This window comes from Leptonotus elevatus, chromosome 1, assembly GCF_054856555.1.
Source record: "Leptonotus elevatus isolate MCC_2025b chromosome 1, RoL_Lele_1.0, whole genome shotgun sequence".
Classification (NCBI taxonomy): domain Eukaryota; kingdom Metazoa; phylum Chordata; class Actinopteri; order Syngnathiformes; family Syngnathidae; genus Leptonotus; species Leptonotus elevatus.
Window position 1 is genome coordinate 22,467,989 of NC_141239.1, and position 24,182 is coordinate 22,492,170.

Genomic DNA, 24,182 nt, shown 5'->3' on the forward strand with positions numbered 1-24,182 from the left:
TATATAGAATAAATTGAAAAGTAACACATTCTAATGTATACGATGGCGTATTAGGGCCACATATAATTTACTTTCAAATGTGTGTGTTTATGAAGTGTCAGATTTGCGAGAGAAAAAAACTCAGAAATTTACAACAAATACACATAGTGAAGCTATAGTCTCATGTGAGGATTCGTTGATGGTTAATGAGACACTGTTCATAAAATGAAAAGGCAGGATGGAGACGGATTCATTCTTAACTCATTCACTGCCATTGACGGCTATAGACGTCAAAAAATAATTTTAACTATTTCTATTAGTTTAACATTTGTTCTACTTTTGTTAACAAGAGTATGAAAACCTATCTTTTTTTTATTGTACATTTTGAACAGATAAAATTTGTGATTAAGTGTGAGTTAACTAGTGAAGTCATGCTATTAATTACGATAACATATTTAATCGCCTGAATTTTTAATAATCTTTAAGTCGCGTCAAGCGATTAAAATTGTTAATTGTAATTAATCGCATGACTTCAATAGTTAACTCATGTTTAATCACACATTAATCACACACGCTTAATCACATTATCTGTTTTACAAATTCTAGGTTTTTATACTCTTGTTAACAAAAGTGGAAAAAAAAAAGTTAAACTAATAGAAATAGTTAAAATGAATTTTTGACGTCTATAGCCGTCAATGGCAGTGAAAGAGTTCATTTCAACTTTACTCGTCATACACGGCAGCTAGAGTGACAACACTTCCTGATCCCCTATCAGCTGACTAAACACTATCCAATCAGAAGCTAGCATACTTTAAATGCAAGTGAATTACGGGCAGCGGCAGATTCAACACATCAACTTCACTACTTAATAATAATAATAATAATAATACCAAAATGTATGAATGTGGAAATAATAAATCTGAAACATAAATATACAAGTAAATATTGAATTTAACAAATGAACTTAAATGCTTGATCCTCAGGGTGTGGACCTGGCGTCTTTGTCGCCGGCAGAGCAAATGCTTAACATCATATGGTTCATCTTTGCTAAAGCGATTACTATCTCCTTATTTGAAAACCCGACCGAAAAATATTGGCACAAACATCCGAGTAGTTGCTATGTGTATTTCTTGTTAAAAAAAAATCTCGCAAATCTGCCACTTTTGAAAGTCATAAATTTGCCAGTTTCTAGAAACTATATAAAGTCGTAAATTTGTGAGTTTATGAAGTGGCAACTTTGCGAGTTTTTTCTCGGGATATTGTCCCCACAATCTAAAAAATATATATATATTTATACGTGGTCCTAATAAGCCGTCGTAAAGGTACATGACATAATAAAGATAAATGAAAGGGTTCCGCTTAGGAGCTTGAAGTTGCTTTTTTTTGTATTTGATGTTTTTTTGTTCAGACTGAATCTAAAAAAAATAACAATACAGTAGTAGATTTGATTTGTAATACACATCTTAAAGTACCACAGTATGACGGCGTATTAGAGCCACGTATAAATATATATTTTTTAGAGGGCGGGGGCAATATTCCGAGAAAAAAACTTGCAAAGTTGCCACTTTATAAACTCTAAAATTTACGACTTTATATAGTGGCAGATTTACGAGAAAAAAACTCAAAAACTTAAAACAAGTTTGTGCCAATACTTTTCGGTCGGGTTTCAAAATAAGGAGATAGCAATCGCTTTAGCATAGATTAACCACATCATGTTAAGCATTCGCTCTTGTGTACGGCCACTGGCCAGCAACAAAGACGCCTCGCTTTGCGAAGGTCCACATCCGGACGATCAAGCATTTAAGTTAATTTGTTAAAATGTGTATTTACTTGTACATTTATGTGTCCAGAATTATTATTTACACATTCATACATTTTTTTTGTACAAGTAGCTAAGTAGCTAAGTCGAATCTGCTGCTCTCCGTCATTCACTTGCATTTATCGAAAGTATGCTAGCATCTGATTGGTTAGGTTAGTCAGCTGATCAGGAAGTGTTGTCGCTCTGGCTGCGGTGAATGACGAGTAAAGTTTAAATTTAAGAATGAATCCGTCTCCATCCTGCCTTTTCATTTTATAAACAGTGTCCCATTAACCACCAACGAATCCTCACATGATTAGATTATAGCTACGCTACGTGTATTTTCGTGTACACGTTTCTGAGCCAGAAAAAAACTCGTAAATTTGCGAGTTTATAAAGTGGCAACGTTTTTTTCACGGAACATTGCCCCCGCCTTCTAAGAATTTGTATTTGTTACGTGGCCCTAATATGCCGTCGTACTACAGAGAGTTTAAAACGTTAATAAAAACACACTCGCCGTCATGATTTAAACTCTACTCTGATGTAGGAAGTACAACTTGTATCAAAGCAAGAGTCATAATGACATTTCCTACATGCCCTCCTTGAAGTGTGACCACATACCTACGCACGTGCCAATCAATGCCGTGACATGTGCGTCCGCCTCATTCGTGCTTTCGTCCTGCCCGAACATCTTTCCCTCGCACCCTCCCTCCCGCGTCCAAAGTCAGGGGCCTCCAGGTGCAGGCGACTGCTCCCTTCTCAAGCGTCGATGTTTCACCTCGTTTCGCTCTGGTTGCGCCAACACGTAATAATTATTTAGCGCTCGTCCTTGCGGTTAATCAGTGACTACCTTTGTTCTGCTTTTCATGCCAATTGATTTTTTTTTTTTAAACAACTTTCACTGAAATGGATTTAAACATGTGGCTTATTTAACACGTCGTCGTGTTGTTGTGGACTTTTGGAGACTTTTTTTTTAGGAGTTCAAGCAGCTCATTATCAACAAGGCAGGATTGTCGACAAGTTGTGGTTTTTGCTGGGAGGTGCTGGGTGAGGGGCCAGAGAAGGAGGTCTTTTCAATTTCTCATTAATTCAGTGTGGCCCTTTCAGTTTTTCAAAGCCCGCCCACTGACCATTATCAGCCCTTAGGCTTTAAATACGCCGCTTGCTTTTTGGTAGCGCACTCACAAACACACACACGCGCGCTCGCATCCACTTTCCAGCCACACCAGCACCATGAGGGAGTTCAAGAGCAAAGCGTTCTGGAGGGCCGTCCTGGCCGAGCTGGTGGGCATGACCCTGTTCATCTTCCTCAGCATAGCGGCGGCCATCGGCAAGCCAAGCGATCCGGGTCAAGAGGTCAAGGTGTCGCTGGCCTTCGGGCTGGCCATCGCCACGCTGGCGCAGAGCCTGGGCCACATCAGCGGCGCCCACCTCAACCCGGCCGTCACGCTGGGCATGCTCGCCAGCTGCCAGATCAGCGTGTTCCGGGCCGTCATGTACATCGTGGCACAGTTGCTGGGTTCGGCCCTCGCCAGCGGCATTCTCTACGGAGTCAAGCCTGATAACACTGACGGGCTGGGCCTCAATCAGGTAAGTGGCAAAAGCCTCTTTGTGTTCTATACGTGCGATGTACCAATGGGAAGTCGGCCTGTTGTAGTGGGAAAAGGTATAGAATAAATTATGGATTCATTGTTCATTACTTTTCAGCATAGTGGATCAAGGCTATTAAGTCAAATGCTTTTCCATAACAACTTGAGTTCATAGCTGTCAAATGTGTCAATTATTTTTCTTAGAAATGAAAATTATATTTGAGTATAAAGTCTTAATATTACAAAAATATGGTACTAATATGATCAAATAACATTTTTTTTAAAAAGTTATTATTTTATGAGAAATGGGAATGTAAGAAGTTTTGTAACTTTGAGAGAGTAAAAAAAAAAGAAGCATTTTCAAGGAAAAAGGAAATTAATCTATTAAAATACATGCAAATAGGTTATATAGGTTAGACCTTTATGTAGATTCATGTAAATTTTTCTTGAAAACTGGTAATAATAGATCATTTTGCAAGAAAAACAATTATATTATTGAAAGAATAAATTTGTATGTAATAAAAGTAAAAAATATTTTTATGAGACTGTGAAAAAATATTTTATAGTAATTTTTCAAGTTATTTTTACAGAAGACGTTTTATGACTATTTTACAAGAAAAAAGCCTCATTACAGTAATGTTTACATTTTACAAGAAAAAAGGATCATATTTAAAGAATAAAGTTGTAATAGTAGGAGAAAAAATATATATTCTTATACCATAAAAAATATTTTACAGCAAAAAAAAATCTAATTTTTATCGAAAGTTGTAATTTTAGGAATTTTTAAAATTATTTTACACGAAAAAAAAAACTATTTTACAATAATTGTGTTTACATTTTAAGAAAAAAAGTTAGAATGTTTAATAAAATCATATTACAAGAAATAAATCATGCTTCCAGTAAGGGGTGTGCAACCTATAGCCCTTGAGCCATATACGGCCCGCCAGAGTATTTGATCTGGCCCACTATGCTATTTTAAAAACAAATACAACTTGTCATAAACAACATGTTCTGAGTGGCCCTTGCTCTCCAGCTCTGCTGTTATTCATTAAACAACTACTGAGTTCAAGTCCCTGTGGCTTCTGCAGCTGCTAATATCAGCATCTGGCGCGGCGAGATAGCTGCCCACTGCAAGTAGCAGCACTACGAGAAACCTACTAACTGGCTTCTTTTTTTTCTTCAGCTGAGCAAAGTCACTCCCAGCCAGGGCGTAGGCATCGAGCTATTGGCAACTTTCCAGCTTGTGCTGTGTGTCATCGCCGTGACTGATAAACGGAGGCGCGACGTCACCGGCTCGGCGCCCTTGGCCATAGGCCTCTCGGTGTGCCTGGGACATTTGGCGGCGGTGAGATTGCATCACCCAGCATGCATTGCTCTTCTCGAGAGGAAACTGAAAAGTTTGACACTTACCTTTTTATTCCTGTGTGTGATTGCAGATCAGTTTCACGGGCTGCGGCATCAATCCCGCTCGCACCTTCGGTCCGGCTTTGATCATGAACGACTTCACCAACCATTGGGTATGTGATTTTTTTCTTCTTTTTTTTCTTTTTGTGACGCTTGCAACTTTTGGAGCTATTGAGATCAAAATTCACATTAGCCACATAGGGACATTGCAAGTTAAGCTTTAATTAATATTATTTCAGCACACTTGTGTGCTCATCATACATTAACAATTATTTAATTTTGTTGAAATCCTATATTAGAATCAAACGCAGTTCACTGCATCGCTGTGAAAAGCAAATCAAACTTTAATTCTTACTGTTATTATGTTATTGTTTCAACTATTTGAACTCCTGCATGACAATCCGCCCCAGTCTGCTGGGCAATGTGATGAAATAAATCACACGCTAGTCTATCTTTAATTCTTATTATCATTTTTGCCTCACTTGCAACTTTTTGAACCTTTGCAGCAAAATGGACTGCACTTAATCTGCTGCAGGTATAGTGGGTATCTGATGAAGTGAAATCACATGCAAGTCAAGCCTTAATTATTATTTGATTATGCTTGGGACATTTTAAACTCATCAGAATTTACCTCACTAATCCACTGCAGGTGTACTAGGTACTGGGTTAGGGTTAGGGCTAACCCTATTCCACATGTGCAAGTCACATATCAAGCTTTAATTCTTACCGTAATTATATCGTGCTTGCAATTTTGGAACATAATTAGAATTGACCCCACTTAATCCACTGCAGATTTACTGGGTATGTAAAATGTCATAAATCAAGCTTTAATTCTTACTATTATTTTGTTATGCTTGATTGCCATTGCTTATCTTCCCATGATTGAAAATTCACACATTCCACATGTGTACATTGTTTGTCAAGCTTTAATTCTTATGATTGTTTTGTTATATTTTCAACTTAAACTTCTACGTCTGAATTTAACCCATTTAATCCACCCCAGGTCTAAAGAGTACATAAAATAGTAAACACCATGTGTCACATGTGCACACCACTTACGAGCTTTACTTCTTACTGTTATGTTGTGCTTGCAACTTTTTTAACGCCTGCATCAAAATCTATCAGGTAATCCACTGCAGGGCTCTTGGGTACGTAAGGTTAAAAATAACAAGAGACACAAATCAAGCTTTAATTATTATCATTACTTTGTTACGTTTGCTTCATAACTGACCACAGTGAATCCACCACAGGTGTACTGGGTTGGGCCCATGTGCGGTGGCGTAGCGGCGGCCCTCATTTACGACTTCCTCCTGTCGCCCAAGTTCGACGACTTCCCCGAACGCATCAGGGTGCTGGTGAACGGCCCCGTGGGCGACTACGACGTCAACGGCGCCAACGACGCCTCCACCGTGGAAATGTCCTCCAAATAGTCGGCCAAGCACGTAGCTCGCCGTGCATGTCTATACGCTCTTGTAAAAAGAAAAAAAGAAATCAGTTTGTTTTAGCGTAATTTTATCTGGAAGCTGCGAGGCTCTTTTTCTAGCTCACGCGCACACACACACCGCAACTTCAAGGTTGCAGCAAGCGTATCAGCGTGTGTTGAAATGTTCTCCCATTATCAGTATTCTATACATTGTGCCATTCTTTTTGTATACATGTATGTACTTTTATCACTTTTGTCTCTATGGTATTGAAATGTCACCTTTTTTTTTAAAGAAATAAAACACTTGTTGTTTCACTTGAACCTCTTTGTGTTTTTTTTATAGCATTTAAAGATATTATTGTGGTTGATATGTGGGCTGTGTGTGGCTTTGTTATTTTTACTCTATTATGTTATGCTTGCAATTGTTCGAACCCTCACCTGAGAATCAACCCCAACTATTTCAATGCATGTTTACTGGGTATATCTGAGATTGCAAATTAATACTGTTGACTTGCTAACATGTGGAAAAGTCAAGCTTTAATTCTTACTATTTTTTTGTCTACTCTGCTTTTTGAAATTCCTGCATCAGAATGGACCACACATAATCCATTGCAGGTCTTCTAGGTATGTGTGATGGTGAAATTACAGTACATGCAAGTCAAGCTTTAATTATTATTTTGTTGTGCTTTCGTGCATATCACAAGTCAAGCGTTTATTATTAACATTTTGTTATGGATGAGAATTGAGCCTCGTGCTCTACTGGCTTGATGAGATAGTAAAACACATGCAAGTCTGTCTTTATTATATGGTTGTGCTTTGTGACCATCCCAAGTCAATGTTTAATTATTGTTAGCAATGTTTTGTTTTGCAATTTGCAACTTTTTGAATTTGTGTATGCTTTTGTGCACATCTCAAGTCAATCTTTTATCGTAATTATTAATATTTTTGTTGCGCTTGCTTTATGAACTTCTCCATGAGAAGTGAGTGTACTGGGAAAGTGAGATCGCACAATGAACATGCAAGGCAAGCTTTAATTAATATTCTTTTGTTATACTTGTGTGCATGTCACAAGTCAAACTCATTATTTCCGTTTTTAACTCCTGCATCAGAATCAAACCAAGTTCATCTACGGCAGGTCAACGGGGTACACAAGTCCATAAAATCACATCCTAGCTTTAATTATTATTACTTCGCCACACGTGCCACTTCTTCAACATCTGCATCATAATCACCCCAAGTTAATCCATTGCCATTGTTGTTTAGATTTAGTTTTATTATTATTATGTTTTGCTTGCCAATTTTTCTTTTTCTTTCAGTTGTTTTTGTGGTTGAGTTAGAGGTGGAAGGGGGCCGGGGGGGCTTCCTGGAATATTTCCAGTTGGCAACACAAATTCATCAATGGCCAGATTAACCCCTTTAGCGAGGGCCCCTTTGGGGAACATTTTCTGTTGGAGCCTCCTCGCGCTCGGCCCAAATGAAAGCACACAGTGCCATCGTGGTTTCTTTTTCAATCACAGTTTTATCACCGCGTAATCTGCGATAGATTATGATTGATATCAAAAATAATTAAAGCCATATAAAGGTTGATACAGCGTGCCATAATGTGAATCCCTATCTAACCACACACAATACAACACATAGCACACTTAAGACATGTAAACTAATACACACACTTTTTGAACACATTGGCACACACACAAAAACCCCAAATGAATTGAGGCGGGGCCTGGTGGGTTGCCATGTGACATCAGCGAGTCTGCGTGTGAGCGTCTGAGTGTGAGGTGTGGCTGACAGCAGCTCCATCCCTTGAGTGTCGTCATTCTGTTGGTCTTACTGTTCTGCCTGCTTCCAGTGAACGACTGAAAAGCGCTTAGTTGACTGTGGCTCTCCTTTCCCAACATGCTAGGACATCTTGTCCTATCTCCCACTGATAAAATGTCCCAGCAGCAGCGCTTAAGTGATAATCGACAAGCCATAATTGCATGACACTTGAACGGGCTGTTAAATTGCTAATCTTCCTCACCTGACTTACATAACTGACTTGATCCTAAAATGTGGTCAGGGGGTCAATGACCAAATTGTAGTACTTAGCATTATACATTTCTGAAAGTTGGTAATAATATAAAACATTGTACAGTTTTTATACTTCAAGACTTTAAAGGCAGACATTGAATACGCGTAGAGCATGGGTTTAAAATTTTCAAGGCAAAAGTGCGTTGTTTCAGTTATATTTGACGTATTTTGGCCATTAAATTTTTTTAAATATTTTGGCCTTCAAAAAGTCTTGAAGACCCTGGAAACTGAAGTACTTTTCCATAAAACTGAGTTTGAGTTGAGTTGAGCTGAAGATTTTTTTTTTGCCCCTAATGATAGTTTTTCAGAACTTCTCTTCATTTACCTTCATTTGCTGCTTCTTGCCTTCAATTTTGTCATCATTAAATGACCAGCATAATACATTGGCTTTGGATCAATTAAAAATGTCTTGCAGGCCTTCAAGTGATTCTCAAAATGGAGGAGCGCTGTACATAAAATGGCGGTGTTTCTTCCCTGGAGATACTTTTCCAGTGCTTCCCTTCATGTGCCTTCACTTGCTATTTGCTACCCTCACTTTTTGTCTTTGCTAATTGAAAAACATACTGTATTGAGTTTAGACATGGCACATCACATCATGACAAATTTTACGTTTCTTTTCCTTCAAAAAGTCTTCCTGGCCTTGAACCCTGAGAGGTACTTTTTGTTTTTTTAATTGAAATGTTTTTCCAGGCAGGCCTTTCCTACATCAGCATTCACTCGCTGCTATTTGTAGCTGTTGCTGACTTCACTTGTGTCACTGAGTGCAAATATAATCAATTGACTCGCTATCACGGTACACTAAATTCGCCATTGATGAATATTCTGTTAATGTGCTTTCAAAAAGTCTGATGATTCCCTAAAAATGAAGGATATAATTTGTTTTTTGGAGCTCTTCGTTGTAGCCGCCTTCACTTGCATCTTCTTTTTGTGGCTCTTGCTTCCTTCACTTATTGTTTCGTGGCACTTGGTTCCTTCCAGTTAAAAGCATTCTCTATAAGGTTTACATCAGACAACTGATTTGTCCATTGACAAATATAATTTGCCTTCAAAAAGTCTTACAAGCCCCTAAACCTAGAGTAGTCTGCTTAAAATAATATGTGTCACATATCTGTGAAACCTGTTGAATTCCATTTGCAACACTACTGTAACTGTATATGCTGACTGCGGCTTCCTTATGACATCAGAGGATGTTTTCTGGAGCATGGAGGTGTTCCAATCCAACACGTCCTAAATGAATACAGGGCTTTGGAATCCAGTGCAGCTTTGGAAAAAAAAGGAATAAAAAAAAAAAAGTCAGTCATCAGATGAGCGCTTAATCACAAAGCCCATTGGGACGCTCGCTCCGGAACAGCCATTGGAGGGAATTGGACCAAACGACCGCTTTCCCGCCCCCAGTGTGCTGGATCTTATACCGCCATTGCCCCAGCAGGGGGTCTCGTCGGTTCCGCTGGCCGGCCTTCAAAGCACCGTACCCCAGGGAAGGCCCTCTAATGGCCACTCAGTCGCTGATGATGGTTTGACACCATGGTGGGGTTTTTTTTAATTCCAAAATAGTGACAAATTCACAAACCTTTAGTTTGTCCACGGTTTTTACGCTCACACTCGCCTGAATGCACCGTGCACAGAGCAAGGGGGGCTCTAATGGGACGGGGTGGCGGGGGTCCCTTTGACAGTTCTCGGAAGTCGCTGGCATCCCTCCAGCCTCCTCTTCAAATGTTTCATCTCTACTGGGTCTTCTGCTCTGATCAATTCTGGTGATTGTGTTAAAGATTATTTTTTATTTTTTTTTAATACATGAACGTATTGGTTGAACTCCAAAAACAAGCGAGTTTGACTTTAGTGACATCACATACAATATTTTCACAGCTGGAAGTGTTTTGCGTGCAACTTCCTGTCTACTGTCTGTACAGTATAAACGTGCACTTAATAAAGGGCCATCAAGAATAAATGTTATCTTATCTTATTAAATCATCCATAAATCAAGTTTACCTCCACTAAGGAGCATGTATAGTCTGAATTATTTTTATTTGTTTTTCAAACATAATGGCGATATTTTAAAGTAAAAAAGCAAGAATGAAAACGTAGACGGTAAGGGTAGCTCAGACTCGCACCAAAAATCCACATTCACTATTCGTTTTGTCATTAGCCACCAAATGACCTAATTAACTTCATTGGGTTACTCGTACTTACTCTTACTTACTAGCACATCATAGTCCAACAAATGAAAAAGCAAATTTGAATTAAATGATAACTGGCGTGCACTTATATAGCGCTTTATCTTAATCATGATGTTTACAAAGTCATATTCCCTTATCTCTTTCAAATGTATCGTGTATCGTGTAGCACACGCCGGTCGGCGCGTTTGCCGTACCGTATCAACACAAGGAAATGCTAACCATTTTAGTTGAAAATAACTTACTTTAACTCCCTGGCCAACGGCTTAACAAAGGATCTTTTTACTCTTTGGTCCTATTTTTAATCCATCCACGTTGCCACTATAGCTTCATCCTAGCTAGTGCTAAGCTAGTTCGTCACTCAGTTCAAGGTCCAGGTTTAAAAACTCCCTTTCTTTCGTCTGTTGCTAGCACGGCATTAGCTTGCCAAATATTCCCGTTGCTAGGATGGCATAAGTACCTGGACTTACAAATAATTATTTGAGCTCCCGTTCAAATAATTTAGCATCCATTTTTTGGGTTGTTTAAGAAAACAATAATACGGTAATAGAATCTATCTCAGAATGCATGAAAACACACACGTTTATAAAATATTGTACATTTTATTAGGTGAAATTACGTATTTGATTCCCTCCAACTCTCACATTGGTTTGCGCCCATGTGGCAGGCACACAGCCGCGCACAATCAACAATTAAACCCATTGCCCATACTTCTGATCTCAACACCTGTTCTAGGAACCCGTCTAGTACACGGTAGGAACTTGTTCATGATCTGAACTCAATTGAGACCTCAGTACCAAGAATAAACACGTGATTGGTACCACACTGCGCCGTAACAGACGGAAATGTTGCAGCGCCCGCAAGGTCCAGCTGCTCAACGTCATTACCAGTGAACAACTAATCAAGGCTCACCCAAAAGGCAATTCAACATAACTAGCATGTGTACCCCTGAATACCATGTTAACAAATTCATTAAGTTGGAGATGTAAGTTGTATTTTTTTTTCAAGATTAAATTGAATATGAAATTAAAGTCAAAGTTGAATGAGGGAAGAAAGTCATATTTCGTCTAATTTATTTGGTTGGTGGGGGGAGGTGTTTATTATTATCATTATTACTTCTATAATGCAACTCTCCACTGTAACCATAAATAGTGACATTTGTCTATAAAATTGTTATGAGTACATCTCTGCATAACATTGTACCCTTTATTAACATTAAAGAAAACAAAGAACAAATATAAATGTGCCGAATAACTTTATTAACATTGTTTATACTCCCTGCGCACACTCTGACATGCCACTGCCGCCTACTGGAGTGGATGTGCAATTACACTCTATTCTCGTACTCTCACCAAATTGGAGGAAGTAAAGCTCGTTTGTGTCCAATCGATTGTTGTTTCCAAGTTCTCCAGTTGGCAAGAAGACGAACCCAATGCTCCTCAGCATCCGACAGCTGCTTCTTTGTGTATTCCAGAGGAGTTTTTGTTGCTCACGTTTTGACTTTACAGAGCAACAATATGAACAAAACAATCCTGTAAATCTGCGGTTGCATTGCAGATCAACAGTATTTACTGTACAATTGAGAAGAGACAGCTGGCCCGTAAAAGTGGACGTAAGCCGCGGGGAAGGAAAAGACTGAGGAAGGCTTTCATCCATTCATTCATGTTGTACTTTTAGTTGCCTCTGTTGCTACGGCGACAAGACTTTACTCCTGATCATTGTCCTGCTTAATGGTGCAGAATATTAACACGCTGGTGAGTGACAACAGCCAAGAATACTGAAGCACATGTAACATTTTAACCTTCAAAAAGCCTGTTTTCACCATTTGTGAGTGTTGATTGTAGTTATTGGTTATTATAGATTGGGAAATTTCATTTTAGTTGTTTTTTATTTCATTTTGAGTTTTGTTTTGTTATTTTTATTTAGTTCGTTTTATTCGTTTTCAGGGTGGTTCTGTTAGTTTTGATTAGTTTTAGTTATTTAAGAAATGCTTAGTTTTAGTTAGTTTCAGTATTAGTTTTTATATTTAAAAAAAAAAAGTGTATAACTTGTGTGCAATATTTAACTCATTCACTGCCATTGACGGCTATAGACGTCAAAAATGTATTTCCTCTTTTGTTAACAAGAGCATGAAAACCTAGGATTTTTTTATTGTACATTTAGAACAGATATACAATTTGTGATTAATCGTGAGTTAACTATTGAAGTCATGCGATTAATTATGACGCCTGACGCGAATAAAAAAAAATGATAAAAAATGAGCGCCGTCAGGTAATTACATTTTTTAATCGTAATTAATCGCATGACTTCACTAGTTAACTCACGATTAGTCACAAATTGTATATCTGTTCTAAATGTACAATAAATAAAAATCTAGGTTTGCATACTCTTGTTAACAAAAGTAGAAAAAGATGTTAAACTAATAGAAATAGTTTAAATGATTTTTTTTACGTCTATAGCCGTCAATGGCAGTGAGTGAGTTAATAAACACCATTAAAATGAAAAAAGTAATGCATTTCTTACCTAGTGTTGCATTTCGGCTTAGTTAAATTAAAAAGCAGATGAGCCGAGCCAAACCGTTTGCTTTTCTATTGACTGCTGCTAGATGACGTCACTTCTGTGTGACACACTTTCAATTGTCCTTATTCCGGTTAATATCGAAATAAATATACTTCAAATCACATTTAAAATCATCCCCAAAGGATCATGTATTAAATCCCAAAGACTAAAACGAAGGACATTTTCCATATAATTATAGAAAATAAAATTTAGTTTGTGTTAGTTTTAGTTTTTGTTTTAAAAACATTTTCGTTTTTATATTATTTTGTTAACGAAAATATTTTTTTTTGTTATTTTGTTAGTTATCGTTAACTAAAACAACTTTGGTGTTGAGGGAAAAATGTGTAAGCAGACTACTAGCTGCTACGTATATAACGCGTCGTTTTACGACAAATTATTATTCCACGTGTTCAGTTTGTTTTAGCACACGGCTTTTGAATAAGACAAGTCTCGTCTACCATGTTTTGTCCCATGTGTACAATTAGGCCGCGCTTTGCGATAGATGATGCTGGATGTGAAAATAGGACCCATAGTAATAAAAGATGATGATGACTTTTTCATGTGTGTTTTTGTGTACGCGTCCTTTCCGCATCGTTGCACATAAATATCTTTCCCTTCATTGTTGTTCTTCTTTATGGCTTATGAGTGTGTGATATGTGCACACACGCTGAGCTAATCATTAAGTGACTTTCCAATGACTTTGGCAGCGTTTCTCAACACTATACTCTGATGTTAATCCAGCCAAGGTTGTTGAAATTAACTCTTAGACTCAGTGCTCCGCACTCGGGTGCACATCCGCACATCATCGTGGCTGCGTGATGTGCCAGGCGATCATTAACGCGTCATCGCCAGTGTCCAGAATCATTTTACGATGTTAATCCAAAGGAGTTTGTTCCAAGTCCAAGATGCGCTTTGTTCATCCTTCAACATGGAAAGTTACTCACAGCCTGGAAGGACATCAAATAATTAGAAACCCTTCTCACAATGATGCAGGCGACTGTCTATCAATTGATTTTTTATTATGCTAGTCCTCATTCTGGCCTGCATGTCATTCAAAAGTAAAAATGTGTCCTCATTTGTCCCTTCTACATCATCACAAGTGCGCCAATTCAAATGAACTGTCAACGGTTCTTGCAGAACTTGTTGTGTTGTAGTAGCGACGTAGGATGAAGTTTTTTATGGCTGGTAGCATCTTTGAGCTAACGAGGCAGATATGTGTGTGTTGAAATTGAACATATGCATGAACACATAATCTTACAATTTTACCTGAAGGCACCATTTCTACTTGCATGGTCCTTACTTTTCCCCAACCGTATGACACTTCTTCAAACACACAAAAGAAAGAAAAAGAAAGAAAAAAACCACAAAACCCACTTGTGAAGTTAACCCTTGCTTCCTTATTCCACATGTGAATCCTCAAACCAAACAAACTGCATTGGACTTTAGAAATATAATATCCACAATAAAACTAAGCTCGTTATGGCCCTGAGATGACACAAAACCTTTTCACGTGATGTTTTATGGGCGCTGTGTGCCCGACGTCTAATTCCTCAGCGCGCTCAACCCCGGCGGAGGTCGGAACATTGTGTGCACAAACTTGTTTTGCAGTTTGTTCTCCGCCGAGTGCACAATGCTCTTTTTGTTGCCCCGCGCTCGTTTTGTCCCAGAGTGTCGCTCCGAAAATGATTTGGCCCTGGGGACTGCCGAACTTGATTATGTCCAGGCCTGGGGAAACATGGGAGAGTGTTGGGAGATGCTCCCATTATATGAATCTAGAAATAACAAAACAGAGAGAGAGAGAGAGAGAGAGAGAGAGAGAGAGAGAGAGAGAGAGAGAGAGAGAGAGAGAGAGAGAGTTTGGAGGGGGCTGCATTTTGCTTTTGAGCCCGCAACCAGATCCAAGGTGGAACTTGACCAAGAGAAACTGAAACCTTTTGATATTTTCAAAAAAGTTTTTGGTCACTGCACCATCATAAAATGTCACGTTGGTAAAACGGTCACAAATATCCAACATCCTCATCAGGAGCTTTAATATGATACATGATTCCATATTATGACTATATCTACCAAATAAAAACAACGGACTCTCCTTTCACCAGCAAAGCTTACATCATCAGACCTTTCCACACCAGCCCCTGTTGAAAAAAAGTAAATATTCTTGACATAACATTGACATTTTAATGTCAAGTTTTAAAAAAAAATCTATATTTTCATCAGTGTCTTATCCTGTCTGTATATGTTGATAAATAAGGTTCAAATCAGGAAAATCCGTCATTGCGGCCTCGGAGATGAGCTGTTGCTTGATGTGGTTTGTTTTAAATTAATTCCCCCCTTTTTTTGCCTGGGAACTTATGATGTCCAATAAAATGTCTGACAATGCTGTAGTGTATACTTGTTTTTGTTTGTTTGTTTGTTTGTTGTTGTTTTACCTGGAAGCTTTGATCAGTAAAAAAGAAACAACTCATTTGGTGATTTTCAGTTTTGTGAGTTTAATAAGAGGTTGTGATTTTTTTTCATCATTATTGCTTCTATTATCGAGTGTTCCTTTATATATATTTTTTGCTTCAGTTTAATTTTGAGTCAAAGGTATTATTCCTATGAAATTAGGCAATAGTATGAATATAGTCTTTTTGAATTTAATAATATGTTGAACCCTTAACAAATGACAATGCACTGTAATGGCTGATTAATTGTAATAAGACTTCATTGCATAACATATCTCTACCTATAAATATCATGAGCTATGAAGTGTGAAATACTTTTTTGTACTCATTGAAGGTTGTACAAGTCAAAGTAATTCGTTTTTTTTGCATCTCAAGCATAATTGCATAATGCTGGAGTTTCTTGAAATAGGATGTACAATACTGCTACCAGCAGGCCTAAAGTGGCTCTGCGTGGACTGCAAGCCAACAATTTGCCCATATACTGAACCTTACTTCAGTGGGGGGGGTTTTAATACATGCTTTTTTTCTTGATAAGTATTACTATGTATAATATATTGATAGTTGTGGTTGAATTGTACAGCATTTTTTTTTAAATGTACATACTTGTGTCTGAATTGAACAGAATCAAAAATAAATGGCCAACGATTTTGTAAAAATACTTGAGCCAGAAAGCTACAAATTAAACGTCTAATTCAAGTGATTAAAAAAACAAAACAAAAAACTTTATTTATATATATATATGCATGTTTTGTCTTCTAACTTATTATTATTGAGATTCTCAAAATAACAACTGTGGCTGTCTGGCTGAACTAAACAAGCCAGTCCGGCGATGAAAAGTCTTTGAATGCACCACCACTAGACACCGAACGACGAAGAAAAAAAATTAAATGTTTACAATTTGTGATTTTTGTTTACACATATTTCAACCTGTTAATGACACTTGTGGCTGCACTGGATTGAACTGAACCAAAACATATTTGCGATTACGTAGAGTCCTGAATGCACCACCACTCGATGACCAACAACCCGGAAGCAGTTTACATGTTTTCCGGCTTGTGATGTGTAAAGATGTCGCCTCCCTTGTTTGATTTTGTCGAGGCTAAAGACAAGCTAACGGTGGGAAAAACGTCAAATCGTATTTATTTATCGAAAAGTATATTATTTCGTGCTGTGTTGTGTCAACCTAAATTACACCATTCCGAAAGCTCGTTCACCGCTACGCCTCTTTTCGCTGCCTCTTTGCTAATTTAGTATGTAGCCCTATGCTAACAGTTTGGCGCTGTCTCACGTTAAATGTCCCTGTCGTAAACTCGTAGGAATCCACCAAGCAAGCTCTGGGCGACAAAAGCAGCAAAGCGATAATACACGCTTTTCATCACATCCCCGGAAAGTAAGTGATCACGTTGCACGCGAGCTAAACAACATGACGAGCATGCTAGCCAACAGTATGCTAACTGTGCTTTGCTTGCAGTGAGACTGAAAAGAAGACCACACTGGACCAGACTTTTAGGGGGGTCCTCGGGGATCAGATTGTAAACCATATCAATTCCAAACTTATATTATTCGTTACAGATGCGCTGCAGAGGAGCTAATGTTTGTGTGTTTGTGCAGGTGGACCAGAAGGTTAAATGTGAGGACTACTTGTCGCTGATCGACATGAGCATTCATGCAGTCACTGAAGGTATGATAGCCAAGGAGCTAACAGTTTACATGCACAACTATATTGATTATAGATTGCAGTCTTCCTTCTATCATGAAAAAAATGGCTGTAAAATATTCCCTCTCCAGTTGTAGTTACTTTAGTTTTTTTTATGCATTTTAAATGTGAATATCGAGAATTACATTGGTTATTTTTTTATTAGATATCTCTTTCGCTCTAAATAAACACACTAAAATTCTTTATCGGCCCAATCATTAACCCCAGGTATCTGCTCTGCTACGACGCCTTTCGTGCTGCTGGGCGATGTGCTGGACAGCCTTCCTTTAGACCAATGTGACAAAGTATTTTCCTTTGTGGAGATGAACGTCGCCACATGGAAATCTGTAAATACAAACATCATCAAACTCCTTCATGGGTTTATTTTTTTTTAAATGTTACATTTCTAAACTTTACCCCCGTGTTCTTTTCCCAGAACTCCTTCTACACTGCTGGCAAGAACTACCTGTTGAGGATGTGTAATGGTAAGCTACCTTTTCTGTAGTCTTTCATAATTGTTGAAGTCAAAGTTAAACATCGTTTTTTCCAACTTTCTAGATCTCTTACGGCGTCTGTCCAAGCCTCAGAACACCGTATTCTGTGGACGGATACAACTCTTCTTGGCTCGTCTCTTCCCGCTGTCAGAAAAATCTGGTAAGAACAAATGCTGAATCCGAAGATTCACGCTACCACACATCGAGTACACCCCCACAATCCAATCACATCCAAGATCACCACGACCAGTTTGGACTCACAGTTATTCACGTATAAAACTCGTTCACTGCCATTGACAGCTAGAGACGTCAAAAATTAATTTGATCAATTTCTATTAGATAAAAGTATGTATGAAAACCTAGTATTGTTTATTATTATTTTTACATCCAGAACAAATATAAAATTTGTGATTTAATCGTGTTAACTAGTGAAGTCATGCGATTAATTACGATTACAAATTTTAATCGCCTGACGCCCCTAAATTTTAATCATCTTTTCTTTAAAAAATAAAATAATAAAATAATCTTTTTATTATATTTTTAAAATAAAATATTATTTTATGTCTGTTCTAATACAATAAAAAAAATCTAGGTTTTCATACTCTTGTTAACAAAAGTGGGAAAAATGTTAAACTAATAGAAATAGTTCAAATGAATTTGCCTATAATGGCAGTGAATGAGTTAATATGCTTATTGTGGTTATTATAGGAAGTAAAATGGGAATGTTAATATACTTTAAGACATTTGCTGTATGTTGAAAAGTTTATTTTAGGGATGTTCGATAGCATTTTCTTTTTCGGGCCGATACCATTATGAGTACTCACCTCTTGAGTGTTCAACGTTTGCCAACAATTTGACCATGTTTAACTCGGGTTTACCCTTTAATTGGCACCATAGGTGTCTTCTGATTCAGTGGCTCTCGACCCTTTATTCAGTGATGTACCCCCTGTGGAATATTTGTTCAGCCAAGCACCCCCTAACCCAGCGGTTCTCAATCCCGGTCCTCGAGTACCCCTATCCAGCCTGTTTTCCATGTCTCCAACAGCCAACACAGGTGTTTCAAAAGCAAGCTCTGCGTGATGCCTGATAACGATCCTCAGCTGTGTTGGCTGAGGGAGACACGGAAAACAGGCTGGATAGGGGTTCTCGGGGACCGGGGTTGAGAACCAGTGCAAAACATTTTTGTTTGGAGGAAGAAGAAAAAGAAAAACACTGCTGTCATCATTGTCTGATTTATTAAACTTCAGAACTTATTTTGTGCGGTGGTGGTCTCTTGAACTACTTGGAAATCAAAAACTAAAAAAAAAAATAGTTAAAAAGGTAAGAATTAACCTAACTACAAATACAAATGTGTGTACAAATGATTGACAGGTGATCCGAGGTGGCATAAGAAGGTTTGGGTCGAACCATTCTGGTTTGAGCAGGCTGGGTTTTTAGGACAATGAAATCGAATAGGCTACTGAGTATAAAACAAATTATATTAACTTCGATTTTCCTGTACTAGTTACATAATTTAATGATTATTTTTTAAAGGGTGGATGCTGCTTTTTAAATTAATTAAATAAAAAATTAAAATTATAGACAAGCATGTTAAAGGTAAAGGCTATAGGAGTGTCCACGTGTGATTAGTGCTCCATCCTGTGGATAATAATAATAATAATAATACAAATAAAAAGTAGTTGTCACTTATGAGTTGATGTTGACGTCGTGTTGATGGCAGGTCTGAATCTCCAGAGTCAGTTCAACCTGGACAACATCACAGTGTTCAACAAAAATGAAGACGAAAGCACTTTTGGACTCAGGGTGAGCATATTACATGCTACTTTGGTTAGCATCGGCTACTGCTACTGTCACTTCCTCGTTGTTGTGACGACAGCACACCGAAGATAAAGAAGACGGCATGGAGGTGGAGGAAGGAGAGATGGGCGAGGAGGAAGCGCCTGCGTCGTGGTACGTAACACGCAAAACAAAAAAAAAACAACGAAGCCGCTCACCGACCTCCGCGTGGCGCTTTTCAGCTCCATCCCCATCGACTACAACCTGTACAGAAAGTTCTGGACGCTGCAGGACTACTTCCGGAACCCGGTGCAGTGCTACGACAAAGTCTCCTGGATGACCTTCCTCAAGGTACGGAAACTGCCGTCGCCCGAGGCGTCACCTGGCCGCGGCGGCTTGTGAAAACCCCGCCCACGTGGTTTTGCCGTACAGTACTCGGACGAGACGCTGGCCGTCTTCAAGAGCTTCAAGCTGGACGACATGCAAGCGTCCAAAAGGAAGCTGGAGGAACTGCGGGCGTCCGGCGGCGAGCACGTCTACTTTGCCAAGTTCCTCACCAGTGAAAAGGTGACGACGTCTTTATTGATTGGGCTGATTTAGTTTAATATAGATCGTGATATTTTTGGAGGATTATCTTTTTTTAAATTATTATTATTATTTTTATTGTCAACGTGTGCAGCTGATGGACTTGCAGCTGAGCGACAGCAACTTCCGCCGCCACATTCTGCTGCAGTACTTGATCCTCTTCCAGTACCTCAAAGGGCAAGTCAAATTCAAAAGGTGAGCATTTTGCAACGCGGGGATCATCAAAATTAATAATGACTGCGCCATTTTACAAAATTTCAATTTCTCGTCTCAAAAGTTCCAGCTGCTTGCTAAATGACGACCAGGCTGCGTGGATCGACGAAACCACGAAGCTCGTTTACCAGGTAGCCACAACCACGAAAGAAACTGGACTTGTGCTTTATAGATATTTTGGGGGGGGGGGGGGGGGGGGGGGTTTGTCAGGCGATAATTTTTTTTTAATCGTAATTAATCGCATGACTTAGATAGTTAAATCACGATTAATCACACATTTTTTGTATCTGTTCTAAATGTACATACTCTTGTTGACATAAAAGTGAGGGGGGGGTTGTTAAACCAATAGAAATATGGCTGCATCTTTTAGTTATTGATACAGTCATTTCATAATAACTGATCAAATTGAGTTAAAATGATATACTGTGCCGTAAAAACGTGTGCGATATTGATTTGTGTTGAGGTCATTTTTCTGCCACGAGATGGCATCATTGCATTTGTAAGACGGTGACAGCTCAGTGTGTTTTTCTTTTCATATTAAGAGCTATCCAATCTTTAACATGAAGTAGTAACTTGTGAAAATCATACAATTGTCAAATACAACGTGATCCCAGTCTCCACAAATATACGCATTGTTGTGAACTCATTCACTGCCATTGACGGCTATAGACGGAAAAAATGTATTTGAACTATTTCTATTAGTTGGGGGGAAAAATGCACTTTTGTTCATTTCTTCTTTTTTTTTTAAAGAAAAATGAAGAAAAGATTATAAAAAATTTGCCAATTACAAGTTTTAATCGTAATTAATCGCATGACTTCACTAGTTATTTTTATTATAAAAAAAATAAGAAAAGATAAAAAGAATTTTTTTTTTTTAAAGAAAGGATTATTAAAAATTAGGGGCGTCAGGCGATTAAAATTTGTAATCGTAATTAATCGCATGACTTCACTAATTTCTTGGTTTTCATACTCTTGTTAACAAAAGTTGTGGGGGGGGGAACTATATACATTCTACTATAAAGGGAAGATAAAAGCTGATAGGTGCAGTCAAAGTGAAACAGTCAGGGCTCTTCGTACTCATCTGGGCATTGGTAGAGCATGCATGATGTAGGAAAAGCTTTAACGTGACCTTTTTAAACGGCACAATGCACCTTTAAGATTTTGTCTATCATGAATGTGATAACGTTTAACCTTTAAAAAGACATTTTGCCACTTGCTGTCGGCCAAAAATGACATCACAGCTGCTGCACAGGTAACGACCAATCACGGCACATCTTTTTTCTGGGTTTGGTCATGTGACTTTAGCAAACTGAGCCACGATTGGCCGTTACTTGTTTGCTGAGCGCGCGTGATGTCATCTTCAGTCGACAGCCAGTGGCAAAATGTTTTTAAAGTTATCAAATTCATGATAGACAAAATATTACCTTCTTGCTGCCAAAAATGGCTAAATGAGTAAAAAAAAAAAAAAGTGGAACTTTAAATTAATGTAAAATTACCACATAAATGTTCACCCCTAATATATATAAATATAAAACAAAACAAAAAATCTAATCATCTGTAAGTATGTATACATTAAAAAAAAATGTATTTAACTTGATATATCATGTACTTTGCCATCTTGCTATATATTAGCGTACAAACATGGAATGTTTTGTTAATACTCATAATATAAGTACAATTTATTCAGCTTTCTTTCTTTCTTTCTTTTTTCTTTAATCCTCTCATAGCTTCTCCGAGAGATTCCCCCAGACGGGGACAAGTTTGCCACCATGGTGGAAGTAAGTCATCACTGTCGCTAAAGCTAACGTGACGCCGCGCGCTAATAACGAACGATCCGCGCCTCGTTTGCGACAGCGCATCCTCAACACAGAAGAAAACTGGATCGCTTGGAAAAACGAAGGCTGTCCAAGCTTTGTGAAAGAACGGTACGCCGAAGTGCGAGGATTGCCGCGGCTTTTCAGAATCGGGCCCGCAACGCTTTTCCGTTCAAATTTCAGGCCGGCCGACGACAAGCCCAAGAGGCCCACCAGGAAACGGGCGGCTCCAGAAGACTTCTTGGGAAAAGGGCCCGACAGAAAGATCTTCATGGGAAAGTCAGAAATTTTTTTTATGCTCTTTTTTTGACGACTTGCTTCTGGAAAGTTCATTTAATTTATTTATTTATTTTTTGCTTATCAAGTGATGAGCTTACTCGCTTGTGGAACTTGAACTTGGACAACACGGAAGCCTGCAAGTCAGACAGCAGGTAAAAACGCTTACCGGGAATATATCATTGACGATACTTCATTTCTTTATTTTTATTATTCTGTGACAACGAGGTGGAAATGAACTTGTTTTTAGTGTATCTGACCAAACTGCTTTATTTCATATTATTTTTTTATGGCAAGTAAATCATCTTTTTTTGTTTTTAACCTTAATCAAAGTCACCACAGTGTCCTAATACAGCTATCCTGGCAAAAGTGTACCTTTTTTTAGGTTCTCAGATGGAATTGCTTTACTTCTTATTATTTCACTTTTCACATTTCTTATATCTTCATTCCTCGACAACTAAATCACCCTTTTGAAGATCATAATCTACTCTAAAAGTGACAAAATATTTGCAAAGATGTGTACCCTGGTGAAAATGTATAAATTTTTAGTGTCGCTGACCATGTTGCATTGTTTTCAATTTTAAAGGTCTCACCAAAATGTCTTTATTTCTTATATTTAGTGCCATTTTGAGGGTTTTAGCATCGGGTTAAATATTTGCAACCATCACATAGTCCAAAACATATAATCTGAGCCCCAAGTTTATTTTGTAAAAATGGTGCAATTTCCCCCCCAGGGGATTGAATATGGGGCTTTAGTTCTTATTATTTCTACGGAAACAAAACTGCCTTCTTAGGCCTTTTAAAGTAACCAAATTTTGCAGACTTTGTGCGAATGTTGATATTTTAAAGTCCCGAATGACCCATGCTTTCAAATTGGCCATTTGAGAAACCGCCATTTTGAGGCCATTGCAGCCATTTTGTTGTGTTCTTGTGGTCAGGGAATTCATGCCCTCGCTGGATGAATTCTTCGCCGAAGCCATCGAGCAGGCCGACCCCGTCAACATGGTGGAGGAAGAATACAAGTAAGTCCTCTTAATTAAAAAAAGTGTCGGTTTCAGAGCAGGAGTCTTGATTTCCAACGTCTCGTTCCTTCTCCGTAGGGTCGTCCGGAACCCAAACTACGGCTGGCGGGCGTTACGGCTGCTCTCCAGAAGAAGTCCGCACTTTTTTCAGCCCACCAATCAGAAGTTCAACAGCCTGGCCGACTACTTGGACAGTATGGTCAGCAAGCTGGCCAAGGAGTTGCCCGTAAGGAATAGCGACAAGTTTGAATGGCGTTTTAACGATGCAAACAAAATGGCCGCCAACGTGTCCATGTCCCGTGCTGACCGTACAGAAGGACATCCCCTCGGAGGAGATCAAGACGGGCGAAGACGAGGATGACGACGAAAACGGAGACAATCTGCTCAAAGACAGCAACGACAGTGAGCCGCCATTTTATCGTTCTGTTTACGTCGAGTCATGAAATGGCTACCGAGGACTTTTCTTACCGTGAATTCTCGACGCCATCTTTTATTTGTCCAGGCCCGAGCATGCCGAGCAAGATGGTGAGCAACCAGCAGATGGACGACGTGGCGGCCAAGCTGGGCGGCCGCTGGAAGTCGCTGGCCTCGCACTTGGAGATGCGCGCGGCCGAGCTGCGCGAGATCGAGGCCGAGAGCGAGGACGCCGACATCCGGGCCAAGCTGCTGCTGGTCACCTGGCAGGACCGGGAAGGGGCGCAGGCCACCGTGGAGAGCCTGGTGGCGGCCCTCAACGCCGCCGGCTTCCCCAAAATGGCAGACGACCTCAGCGAGGCTTGAATAAGGCCGACTTGTGTTTTCATAGTAAGAGTGTAGAAAGTTTTTGTGTTTCTTAGCTTCACATTAAAGACACCTTTTGATAA

The 24,182-nt window shown here is 38.9% G+C and overlaps 2 protein-coding genes across 2 annotated transcripts; both read left to right on the forward strand.

The window, feature by feature from the left end:
• The first annotated feature begins 2,512 nt into the window (after positions 1–2,512).
• On the forward strand, positions 2,513–6,514 carry LOC147181258 (aquaporin-1-like). The gene is made up of 4 exons (XM_086084752.1): positions 2,513–3,367; positions 4,550–4,711; positions 4,803–4,883; positions 6,021–6,514. Exons 1-4 carry the CDS (start codon positions 3,011–3,013, stop codon positions 6,198–6,200), a joined length of 780 nt encoding a protein of 259 aa, XP_085940878.1. The 5' UTR covers positions 2,513–3,010; the 3' UTR covers positions 6,201–6,514.
• A 9,945-nt stretch (positions 6,515–16,459) lies between these two features.
• On the forward strand, positions 16,460–24,182 carry thoc1 (THO complex 1). Its single transcript, XM_086084846.1, has 21 exons — positions 16,460–16,559; positions 16,760–16,833; positions 16,915–16,975; positions 17,055–17,124; positions 17,368–17,486; positions 17,576–17,624; positions 17,698–17,793; positions 19,354–19,436; positions 19,510–19,583; positions 19,652–19,760; positions 19,842–19,976; positions 20,089–20,189; positions 20,272–20,338; positions 21,935–21,985; positions 22,062–22,132; positions 22,205–22,300; positions 22,387–22,452; positions 23,236–23,319; positions 23,398–23,545; positions 23,634–23,721; positions 23,822–24,182. Exons 1-21 carry the CDS (start codon positions 16,512–16,514, stop codon positions 24,097–24,099), a joined length of 1,968 nt encoding a protein of 655 aa, XP_085940972.1. The 5' UTR covers positions 16,460–16,511; the 3' UTR covers positions 24,100–24,182.

What these genes read in the sequence shown, in the direction of transcription:
- thoc1 (XM_086084846.1), top strand. Translation starts at nt 16,512, where the DNA reads ATGTCGCCTCCCTTGTTTGATTTTGTCGAGGCTAAAGACAAGCTAACG. An exon ending in GGGTCCTCGGGGATCAGATT is followed by an intron (nt 16,976 to 17,054) that starts GTAAACCATATC and finishes GTGTTTGTGCAG; the next exon opens with GTGGACCAGAAGGTTAAATG. An exon ending in GCCTGCAAGTCAGACAGCAG is followed by an intron (nt 22,453 to 23,235) that starts GTAAAAACGCTT and finishes TCTTGTGGTCAG; the next exon opens with GGAATTCATGCCCTCGCTGG.
- LOC147181258 (XM_086084752.1), top strand. Translation starts at nt 3,011, where the DNA reads ATGAGGGAGTTCAAGAGCAAAGCGTTCTGGAGGGCCGTCCTGGCCGAG. An exon ending in ACGGGCTGGGCCTCAATCAG is followed by an intron (nt 3,368 to 4,549) that starts GTAAGTGGCAAA and finishes TTTTTTCTTCAG; the next exon opens with CTGAGCAAAGTCACTCCCAG. An exon ending in GCCTGGGACATTTGGCGGCG is followed by an intron (nt 4,712 to 4,802) that starts GTGAGATTGCAT and finishes GTGTGATTGCAG; the next exon opens with ATCAGTTTCACGGGCTGCGG.